The 12,411-nt window shown below is 41.6% G+C and overlaps 1 protein-coding gene across 1 annotated transcript in view; it reads right to left on the bottom strand.

The window, feature by feature from the left end:
- plekhh1 (pleckstrin homology domain containing, family H (with MyTH4 domain) member 1) overlaps window positions 1-12,411 on the bottom strand; it is an 87,033-nt gene that overhangs the window by 50,046 nt on the left and 24,576 nt on the right. The window contains exon 2 of the mRNA XM_060934162.1: window positions 3,312-3,479. Within this exon, the coding sequence (XP_060790145.1) occupies window positions 3,312-3,464 (153 nt within the window). The 5' untranslated portion in view covers window positions 3,465-3,479. The remainder of the gene's footprint in view (window positions 1-3,311; window positions 3,480-12,411) is intronic.

Below are 12,411 nucleotides of genomic sequence, written 5' to 3'. Positions count from 1 at the left end.
AATAACTGGGAAAAGTTACGTGACTGGACGGATACAGGTTTTTGAATCCGGTTCGGAAAAAGCTGTATGCGGCGCCAGATACGTTTCCCTTGCTTCCGCCGTTTTCATTTTGCTCTGAATTGTTACTTGGAAAAATGAGCGACACAACTGAGCACAGTGAAAGTGAATTATATTATCCAGATGATTTATCAGACACAGACCTAATGACTCGACTGCCGACTCGACTCTTTTGTTTTCAAATCAAAGTTATTTTGTGTAGACTTAATAGGCTTGTATAGATGTTGTCTCCATGAGCTGACCCGAGTTTGAACTGACTTTTACTCATGATGTTATCTTAAAATCGTTTTCATTTCGAGAGAACAGTAAAGTCAGTTGTATCGCATTGTTCGTTGTTCATTGTTTTCCACTGTGTATGTTAGTTAAAAGAGGTCATATGATAAAATGCTTGTTGACAGACTTAGGTCGGGCCGGACGGGAAAATATTCCTCGCTGCACTCGGTCCATACGGCATGACCTCAAGCCAAATATTTTCCTGTTCTGTCCTCCTACTCGGTCAATAAGCACATATTAATTTGTGTTATGTTTATGTTAATAATATTGGCCTTGTATGTCATTCCATTGTTTTTTGAGTCTATTTACAGCCCAAAATATAAATTAGAGATTAAGCAAAGAAGCAACTTAACTGTCGTAGTGTGTACAGTGGTGCTTGAAAGTTTGTGAACCCTTAAGAATTTTCTATATTTCTGCATAAATATGACCTAAAACATCATCAGATTTTCACACAAGTCCTAAAAGTAGGTGAAGAGAACCCAGTTAAATAAATGAGACAAAAATATAATACTTGGTCATTTATTTATTGAGGAAAATGATCCAATATTACATATCTGGGAGTGGCAAAAGTATGTGAACCTCTAGCAGTTAATTTGAAGGTGAAATTCGAGTCAGGTGTTTTCAATCAATGGGATGACAATCAGGTGTGAGTGGGCACCCTGTTTTATTTAAAGAACAGGGATCTATCAAAGTCTGATCTTCACAACACACGTTTGTGGAAGTGTACCATGGCACGAACTAAGGAGATTTCTGAGGACCTCAGAAAAAGCATTGTTGATGCTCATCAGGCTGGAAAAGGTTAAAAACCCGTCTCTAAAGAGTTTGGACTCCACCAATCCACAGTCAGACAGGTTGTGTACAAATAGAGGAATTAAAGACCATTGTTACCCTTACCAGGAGTGGTCGACCAACAAAGATCACTCCAAGAGCAAGGCATGTAATAGTCGGCGAGGTCACAAAGGCCCACAGGGTAACTTCTAAGCAACTGAAGGCCTCTCTCACATTGGCTAATGTTAATGTTCATGAGTCCACCATCAGGAGAACACTGAACAACAATGGTGTGCATGGCAGGGCTGCAAGGAGAAAGCCACTGCTCTCCAAAAAGAACATTGCTGCTCATCTGCAGTTTGCTACAGATCACGTGGATAAGCCAGAAGGCTATTGGAAAAATGTTTTGTGGATGGATGAGACCAAAATAGAACTTTTTGGTTTAAATGAGAAGCGTTATGTTTGGAGAAAGGAAAACACTGCATTCCAGCATAAGAACCTTATCCCATCTGTGAAACATGGTGGTGGTAGTATCATGGTTTGGGCCTGTTTTGCTGCATCTGGGCCAGGACAGCTTGCCATCATTGATGGAACAATGAATTCTGAATTATACCAGCGAATTCTAAAGGAAAATATCAGGACATCTGTCCATGAACTAAATCTCAAGAGAAGGTGGGTCATGCAGCAAGACAATGACCCTAAGCACACAAGTCGTTCTACCAAAGAATGGTTAAAGAAGAATAAAGTTAATGCTTTTGAATGGCCAAGTCAAAGTCCTGACCTTAATCCAATCGAACTGTTGTGGAAGGACCTGAAGCGAGCAGTTCATGTGAGGAAACCCACCAACATCCCAGAGTTGAAGCTGTTCTGTACGGAGGAATGGGCTAAAATTCCTCCAAGCCGGTGTGCAGGACTGATCAACAGTTACTGGAAACGTTTAGTTGCAGTTACTGCTGCACAAGGGGGTCACGCCAGATACTGAAAGCAAGGTTCACATACTTTTGCCACTCACAGATATGTAATATTGGATAATTTTCCTCAATAAATAAATGACCAAGTATAATATTTTTGTCTCATTTGTTTAACTGGGTTCTCTTTATCTACTTTTAGGGCTTGTGTGAAAATCTGATGATGTTTTAGGTCATATTTATGCAGAAATATAGAAAATTCTAAAGGGTTCACAAACTTTCAAGCACCACTGTAAGTATGTAGTTACATTTAAGGTCGGAGTACCAATGTGAGCAATTTCTGTATTGTTCCACATCCCTCACTATGTGCAAATAACTCAACTCTGAATACAGCCCTTAATAAGAACGTTTGGCCTGCTTCCTACATGAGACAAACAAAAGCAAAAACCATAAGTCTGATGTCTTCTCTGCATTGTTCTTTTGTGTGAGCATGACTATTATTTCACACATGTTCATGGTTTACAGACTAGTCTTGCTTATCTATACAATTCTCAAGACCAGATGTGTCCAACACTGTTCAGAGAAAGGCTCTGGCACTTAAAAGCACACAAAGCCCTTTTACCATTTAGGCATATAATAGAAAGTGAAGCTGATGCTTATGTGTGATCAAATGTGTGTCCATTTTTACTGTCGAGTCACAAATCTCTAAAAAAATATATATATTTTTTTCTATTCAGCTGTAATCATGATGAAATGGTGAAGGATGGAAATTTACAGCACTGTGCTCCACGTTCCAATAAAAACTTAAAATCACACTTGTGCGTGCGCGTGCACGCACACACACACACACACACACACTCCTGAAAATCAAATGAAGCACACGTTCGCATTAGCCAGTTGTGTCTCCTCACTCTCTTTGCAAGGCTCTCTGCCAAGTCTGACAATTAACTGCTTCTTGCAACAGCAAGATCAGCAGAGCGGAACGAGTGCAGGGGAGAGAGTGAAAAAGAGGAGAAGGCATTGATTTACCCATTGCCCAAGGAGGAGAAAGAGCATAGCAAAAGCAGCAGAATGTATAGGTTAAGGTTAAGCATTAAATCAAGCCTCATGTATAATGCAAATACAAGCTGGATAACAACATGCAACAAAGTAAACTCTCTTATATGAAGGTCATGTATTTGCATCTGGACTGAACTATCATCTGGCATGTACCGTGTATTAAGGACCTCCATGTTTGAAATAATAGCCGTGCAGTGCAATGAACTGAACAACTTTAAGTGCAATTTTAGTGCTGTGACCCCCTACCTTTTCAGCCAGGAGCTGGCGGATTTTCCCTGCCTGCAGTCGGAAGCGGAGTAGCTGCATCTCGAGGGCGATGCATCTCTTCTGCCAGTCCATGCTGGCACTGGGAACAGCCACTCCTGCAGCTGCTGCACTTCCCTCCATCACCTCTGCCATCAAGACTGCTCTAACCTGCCAGAGACAGAGAGAGAGAGAGAGAGAGAGAGAGAGAGAGAGAACAGGAAAAGTGAAGGAAAAGCCAAGCTCAGCCAAAAGACACATGGCGGACTGGGAGGACATGGCACTGAACACAACGTGTATTTCAGGAAAGACAGTCTTTGAAAGTGTGAAGTGAAACTAATCAGGCATCACTGCGTGCCACAACTTTCCAGTACATCTGCCTTGCTCTAGTTTTACTCTGGTTTTAATATTTCATTATTACACCTCTCAGAAGTCACTCAACAGAAAAGCAGAGAAGCTGCAGACTAGACAACACTGTTATACACTAACCGATAAACAACTTTCATCGAAAGACGTGTGCACCTGCTCATTCATCCAATCAATCCCATCAGGCATAAATCATGCAGATAAGGGTCAATAGCTTCAATGTTCACATCAAACATCAGAATGAGGAAGCATGTGATCTCAGCGACTTCAAACGTGGCATGGCTGCTGGTGCCAAATGACTGGTTTGAGTTTTTCAGACACTGCTGAGCTCCTGGGATTTTCACACACAACAGACTCTGGAGTATACAGAGCAGTGCAGAAAACAAACATTATCCAGTAAGCAGCAGTTCTGTGGAAGAGAGGTCAAAGAACAACGGCCAGACTGGTTCGTGCTGAAACGATGACTAAACGATGATCAAACAAATAAGCACTATTTACATCCGTGGTGAGCAGGAAAACATCTCAGAACACGCATCACATGAAACCTTGAGGCGGATAAACTATAACAGCAGAAGACCACATGGAGTCCCACTCATGTCAGGAATCTGAGGAGACAGTGGGCGCAGGCTCATCGAAACTGAAGACAGGAAAAACATCTTGATGTTTGATGTGAGCAAGAACTGAAACACCATTTCATTTTGCTGATCCCATATGATTAGATAATCGCATGAATGAGCAAGTGTACTGGTGTTCCTATTAAAGCGGCTGGTGAGTGTATTAAAATAATGTTGCAAAACGAATGTAATACAAGAACAGGCAAAATATCCAAGGACCTAAGAGTCGTTACATGATGACAATTTTTTATGATTAATTGCATGGGGACATTTTTGACCATATCATAAACACCGACTCATCTCATCTCATCTCATCTCATTATCTCTAGCCGCTTTATCCTTCTACAGGGTCGCAGGCAAACTGGAGCCTATCCCAACTGACTACGGGCGAGAGGCGGGGTACACCCTGGACAAGGGTGCTCCGGTTTCCCCCACAGTCCAAAGACATGCAGGTTAGGTTAACTGGTGACTAAATTGACCGTAGGTGTGAATGTGAGTGTGAAACACTGACTCATTTAATCCAAATACAATAATGGTGCCATACTGTACAAATAAACTCTACTACTACCACCATCTTTGATGCACCAGCTTTTATTTTTCCTGTTTTGTTTTCCCTGGCTAGTTTTGTGAACATAAAAGCTACACAATTTAACTCACAGGTGTCTCACGAGTTTTTATCCCCCGCTGGCCGAAAGGCCCGAAGGGGGATTATGTTGTGGCGATGTCTGTCCGTCCCGGGAAGGGTGCTCACCTTCTGAAATCAACTCCTCTCACAATTTTTGGAGGAATTTCATGAAACTTGGCAGGATTCTTTGTTATATGTAGGTAATATGCATCTTGCAATTTCGTTCAATTCAGTCGCATTTTACCAGAGTTACAGCCCTTGATTAACAAAATTATACTTTGACAATTTCATGAGAGTGTGTTTTCCTTCTGAAATCAACTCCTCTCACAATCTTTGGAGGAATTTCACCAAACTTGGCAAAAGGCCTTGTTATACAGAATGTCATTAGTACACATATTGTTATTTTGTTCAATTCAGTCGCATTTTACCAGAGTTGTGGTCCTTGATTAACAACCTTGTACTTTCACAACTTCATGAAGGTGTGCTTGCCTTCTGACATCAACTCCTCTCACAATTTTTGGACAAATTTCTCGAAGCTTGGCAAAAGGCCTTGTTATATGACAGTAATATGCATATTGCGATTTAATTTTGTTTGTGAAAATTTTACCAGAGTTTTGACCCTTGATTAAATAACTTGTACTTTGACAATTTCATGAAGGTGTACATTCTTCTGAAATCAACTCCTCTCACAATTTGTGGAGGAATTTCATCAAACTTGGCAAAAGGCTTTGTTATATGACAGTTATACACGCATCAAAATTTTGTTTAATTTGAGCACATTTTTACCAGAGTTATGCCCTTGATTATTAACAAACTTATACTCTGGCAATTTCATCAAGGTGTCCTTGCTTTCTGAAACCAACTTCCCTCATAATTTTTATCCCCTGCTGACCGAAAGGCCCGAAGGGGAATTATGTCGTGGCGATCCCCATCCGTCCGTCCCAGGAAGGGTACTCACCTTCTGAAATCAACTCCTCTCAAGTTTTTGGAGGAATTTCACAAAACTTGGTAGGATTCTTTGTTATATGTCGGTAATACGCATATTGCAATTTCGTTCAATTCAGTCACATTTTACCAGAGTTATGGCATAGTTGCCAGCGGGGGATATTGTGCTCTCAGAGCACTCTTGTTAAAAACGTTCCAAAATGGTTTTGCTCGTGGAACTCTTTGTAACATGTTATCAAATCTTAGAAAAACAAAACTCATGATGTATATCATTTGTCATGAAATGTTTTTAAAGTCCTCTGATTATATCTTTTGCAATATTACCTAAGCCAGAGCTCTGCTGTGCTCTGATCTTTTTCAGACTGACAATTCCTACAAGGTGAGCGCACCTCTGACATCACAGCTCTGGCAGTGATCCCTCGAGGCTCCAAACTTTCTCACTTTCTTTTACTGTTTCCGTCCATCAAAAAGAGAACTCTTCTTGAGTTATCTTGGTAATGGAGAAACAGCAAGCCTAGTGCTTAAACGACATATTTAAATGAAGGCTTCCTTGTCCTGAGATTTGTCTCTTTTTCTCTTTGCATGCACAAACTTCTGCTGTGTCCCTGCTGGACGCTGTGTTGACTCTGTGGTTGTGTGTGGGTGTCGAACAGCTAAGCATTTTGTAGACGGTTTACCCACCAGGCCAATCCCTTCTCCTGAAGCAGGCACCCAAATGTCCTTGCCCATGCAATCCCTTCTTAATTACAGGCCCCAGCAGAAACAGGATCTAGGCCTACACAATGGCGTCTTTCTGCATGACAGTCCCATTACAGATATGCAGGAGGGGTCTCCCTCTCTCTCTCTCTCTCTCTCTCTCTGAATGAAGGTGACTTTCAATGGTGGGAAAATTGAACTTGAAAATAATTCTTACCTGTATGGGACTGTCTGAAAGCCAAAGTTTAAAAGCTGGGCGCTTCAACAAACAGTCTGTCTCAGACTTCTGGGATCCTGGGGGGAGCAGTCACTCAAAACAGCAGGAAAGAATCAACTCATTACAGAAGTTCAAATCTGTCCAGCACCAACAATACTGTGCTCTGCCTGAAAACGATTAAAGTTAACAATACTCATACTTGGCACGAGAAACTATAGAGACCAAACAAATGAAAACAACAATAACAACATCATCATCAACAACCAGAAATGTCCACAGTAGAATTCATGCCTCTATAATAAATGCTTCTGACCAGTTCCAAAGCAGGAACATTTATGGTTTCATTACGGTTCCTCCTACCAAACAATAAAGGAAGGCTGCTGTAAAGAAGCTGGATATGGCGCGGCAGGCCCAGACAGACCACGACACCAGAGTGCTCCGAGTGCACACCACCACAACAGTGCCATGTCGCGCTCTGCAATTAGCAGCCTCCTAACTATAGCCTTGTTGGCAAATTACAGAAGGCCTCTGTCGGGAGGATCCATTCGACGACCAAAACTCTCCAGTCAGTTCATACAGACTCCCATATGCCCGAGACCTGAGGTCTGTGACTCTGCAGCTGTGCGGAGTTATAAGGAAAAGGGGTGAGATGAAGGAAAAGTCTGTGTTGCCAAATAGGGTGCAAATAATCCATTTGCTTGTGTAATAGAGCTTCACTAATGCATCGAAGACGAGTGCTTTTGCACCCTGAGCTTTTGTTTAACATAGGGAGGGGAGAAGGTCGCCTAAATGGTAGACACAAAGCTTCACAATTATACTACAGAACACTCACAGCTTTTCTACGAATGTGGCAGAATGTGTGGTTTTGAAAAGTAGAGTTGCCAAATCAGTGTCTATCAATCATCATTGATCTAATTTTGACTTCATCCTCAGTGAAAAAAGACCACTTCGCCATTCTATCCTCAGGTTGGTATTTCCATTTTTTTTCCAGAATGGCTTTTTTTGCAACCTTAGGCAGAAAGACACTACTGGGGCAGACTCTAAGCTGCAAAACAGAGTTTCCATCAAAACGGCCAGAGCTGCTTTGAGAGTAGCACAATGGGGGCCACTCGGCCTCCAACACAGCCACGAGCACAGCTGGCAAAGACTGTGACTCATCCTCTCTTTCTCTCTCTCTCGCTCTCTCTCTCTCCAGCACTCACCCTCTCTCAACTCAACACATGGAACATCTTCTATAAACAACAAAAAGAAAAGCGAGATCTGGACATTCACCTCTCCACTATAAACAGGCACTATAAAAAGCATGCTCGTTTGACAGTCAGTCCTCAAACATACGGACACACGTCCATAAATACACAAGGCTTAAGTCCTATAATCACTTTGAAATAAACCAAAACTGCTGAGGCATAATTATATGACTGCAAGCACTCACTATAATCCTTTAATCAAAGACATGTAGTCTTTACAACTGATACAGAATAAATGATTAAGGAATTAATTGGCATTATTCTATCCACATTCACTGGATATGAGCAGTCGCGTGTTCTGATTGGCTATTCTACGACTAGGCTATCAGCTCATATACCGTCAGTAGAGAAAAACAAAATGGCAGAGTGTGTTGCTGAACCAATCGAGGACGAAATAAAAACTCTACTTGAAAACAAAAGCCCAAAAAATACAAAAAAAAAAGCAACAAAAACATTTCGCCGGTTTGTTTACATTCTAAGCAGAAATGATTTTGTCGGACGTTTTGTATCAAGTTTTTAATTTATCAAATTTGCAAAAAATAAAAGTGCTCTGTTTCTCAAAATCCAGTGAATGTGGATAGAATAAAACAGTTATTCCACTCAATCTCGTTGTACATGGCTTTTCGCCAACTCGGCACTATGTGCCTCATCGGCTATCAGCTCACGTACGGCTTGATTTTGTGAAATAACTTAATTATTCTATTCTGAAATTTACAGTATCAGTTTAAAGTAGCCTTAAACTCTGTTTGTTTGTGTTATCAGATATAGTGTCATGCTAGTATTTGTTTTGCAATACTCATCTCATCTCATTATCTGTAGCCGCTTTATCCTGTTCTACAGGGTCGCAGGCAAGCTGGAGCCTATCCCAGCTGACTACGGGCGAAAGGCGGGGTACACCCTGGACAAGTCGCCAGGTCATCACAGGGCTGACACAGACAACCATTCACACTCACATTCACACCTACGGTCAATTTAGAGTCACCAGTTAACCTAACCTGCATGTCTTTGGACTGTGGTGGAAACCGGAGCACCCAGGGGAAACCCACGCGGACACGGGGAGAACATGCAAACTCCGCACAGAAAGGCCCTTGCCGGCCACGGGGCTCGAACCCAGGACCTTCTTGCTGTGAGGCGACAGCGCTAACCACTACACCACCGTGCCGCCCGTTTTGCAATACTGTTTTCTTTTTTTTTTTTTAATCCTGGAAGTATGACGTTTCAGCTCACTGATATCACCAAACAGGTTCCAAGGCTCTGGACCAATCACATTCAAGATCTGAGAATAAAATGAAGCCCAAAACCTTTAGTCCCTGAACATTTGTGCGTAACTATCATCCCAGCTAGCTAAATCTGCTGGCGTTAGTGATGAACAATATCTTAGGTGTTATGGTATATCTTCACAGGTTACTGCTAAATACATCACAGAGGATATAACAATGCAAATCGAGCAAGGCTGTGTGTGTGTGTGGGGGGGGGGTCATAAAAGGAACAGAGAATTTTCGGATTCATCACTTATTAAACTAGAATCTCTCCTGTTATTCCATGTGTTAACACACACACACACCCTTGCATGCAAACACAGAGACACACAAAAGCACGAGTCTGGACTGAGCATGCAGCTGTGGTGATGTAAGTGGTTAGGTGGTTAGGTGATATCATCCTTAGAAATTAGAAATCCCCACTGGCTTTTTTTTTTTTGATTATCCATGACAAGATCCAAGCAATTCCTCAAGAATGTGACCTTTCGTCCAAATGACTAAAATCAGCAGGAAATAAGTGTGGATGTGGGTCAGCCTGTGGTGTGTGTGAGCATGTGAGAATGGGATGTGTGCGTTTTCTACCACATAAACAACAATATAACAGGCAACGTGTCATCTATGATGTCTCCCAGTCTTCAGCTCGAAGAGAGAATGAAAGACATCGCGGCACAAACCAAGTCTGACTTCTGTCTTTCTAGTCAGAAGATAAGTTTCCATTTGGGGCCTGCGTAACAGTTTATGGTCACTGTGGACGTTAGCACTGGAGAGTTGTTTAACTGTAAAGGATGTGGAACTGTGTAACGGTTCCTGAAAACAAAGGTGCAGAGACGCTACCATAGTCTCTACTTCAAACTGTTTGGTCAGCTATACGAACAGAGCCTTAATGACTCTGAAAAGCGCCGTTGGCTATTGCATGGCAGCCTCAGCAACTCCTTATTTACGAAGAATGAGCATCTGTTGCAGAGCAAAGCACAGTCAGTGGTGGTATAAATAGATTCAGCATACAGTATAGGGTTGCAAAGGGGTGGAAAGTTTCCGGGAATTTTGAAGGGCCCGGGAATATTGGGAATTTTCGGGAATTTTCAATTTTGGCATTTATTAAGTTTTAAACATTTTAAAACATTTCATCACCCAGAATCTGTGGTTGATAGAAGAGAGCAACTGGACTTGCTTGAAAAGTCTTGAAGACGTTTCGCCTCTCATCTGAAAGGCATCCTCAGTTCTGTCTGTCTTCTCCCTATTAGACAGACAGAACTGAGGATGCCTTTCAGATGAGAGGTGAAACGTCTTCAAGACTTTTCAAGCAAGTCCAGTTGCTCTCTTCTATCAACCACAGATTACTATGTACCTGGATGACTGAGTATCTTCACAGATATGTTTCTACGCACTTTGGGATGAGATCCCTTCGACTGGTGCGGGAGTATGAGAGGACTTCCAGAAAACTGGCAGACATCTTAGGATCGTTCATTTTTGTCAACCTGGAACGACCATCACTGAACAGAGGTGGGTGTCTAAGGCTACATCCACACGACAACGGCAACGAGATGTTATTTAAAAAAATATCGCGTCCAAATGGGCAACGATCAGTAAAATATCAGGTCCATATGGCAACGCAACGCTTGCTGAAAAAGATGCAATACACATGCCACACCTCTAGGGGCGCTGTAAGACGGTCCCTTCGGAGACACCAGAACAATAGAAGAAGTAAGGACGCATGCGCATAAACTATTATGCGCGAGACTTCATATTAGCCACAAAGTCAGAAAAATCTGTTCGTAAAATTACATTATAATGACCAAATACAATGAAAAGTATTTTTCCAGTCTCACCTGTGAAAGGTAATCCCATGTGATCTCGTTTGGACGGTAAACCTGTTGGTACAGTTAAATGTAGCACATGAATGAGGCATCTTTATTCTCCGCTTTGACCCATCCAATATGGCGGCGAGGATGACGTATGATTCTACACGGAAGGCGGCGTCTTTAATGGTCCGGAATAAATTGAATGCTACACGTTGATGGATTAATTTGTTCTTCTACACCCTTTTTGAGGAATGTATTGTAGGACTTAAACCAACATCTGAAGAGGTGAGATCGCTCCTTTTTTTCCCTATTTTTGCTGGCGGGATTGACTCTGCCTAAGGGCTATTCTCTCTCTCTCTCTCTCTCTCTCTCTCACTTTGCACCATTACACAATAAATATTCACAGTGAAAATATTTTGTAAGCGTGTTTCATGAACCAAGTTATAGGATTTGTTGACAACTCGCATCGAGTTCGTTACACTTCTACCCGGCGTGAAGCACTCACAGTCATGTGGTTGTGACGTCATCGTAAACAAATCCGTTCTACTCACCCAGACGACTTCGCAACGGCAACGTTGCCAGATCTTTCCACTCTGGGACCCGTTCTCAAAAGATTGCGTTTTGGGGCACCCAAAACGCCAGTGCCGTGTGGACGCCAGGCCGAAACAATAAACAATTGTATCGGATTCACCTGAATCCGTTGCCGTGTGGACAGGGCCTAAGACATCTATCAGCCACCTACAATGCAGCCATCAGCATTCTGATTCGGATTCTATGATGATCCATGAGAGGATAAATACTTGATACTCCCTATTAAGACAGACAGAACTGAGGATGCCTTTCAGATGAGAGGCGAAACGTCTTCAAGACGTTTCAAGCAAGTCCAGTTGCTCTCTTCTATCAACCACAGATTACTATGTACCTGGATGACTGAGTATCTTCACAGATATGTTCATCACCCAGAAAAACAAATTAAAACCCATGTTAAGCCTTTCTTTCAATTATGTACTGTTTTGTGCTAATTAAGAATAGGACATATTGCTAAAGGCCAATTAATAAAAGGCCTTTATTAACTTTACCAAAAGTTTTTAATATTAGCTGGAAATCTAACTCATTGCATAACAAGTAGTGATTTCTAAAAATCTTGCAAAAACTCAATTTTGACCATTTTTATTACAAAATTTTTACAAAACTTGAAGACTTGTCTACAGATTTTATCACAACGGTATCACATCATAAAATAACAAGGAATATTAAAAAAAAATTAAAAATTTAAAAATTTCTAATTACTAGTAGTCTTGAAATAAGTTTTGCTGCTTGTAAAATATATGA

This window comes from Neoarius graeffei, chromosome 11, assembly GCF_027579695.1.
Source record: "Neoarius graeffei isolate fNeoGra1 chromosome 11, fNeoGra1.pri, whole genome shotgun sequence".
NCBI classification, from domain to species: Eukaryota; Metazoa; Chordata; class Actinopteri; order Siluriformes; family Ariidae; genus Neoarius; species Neoarius graeffei.
This window is presented reverse-complemented; position numbering and strand designations above follow the sequence as displayed.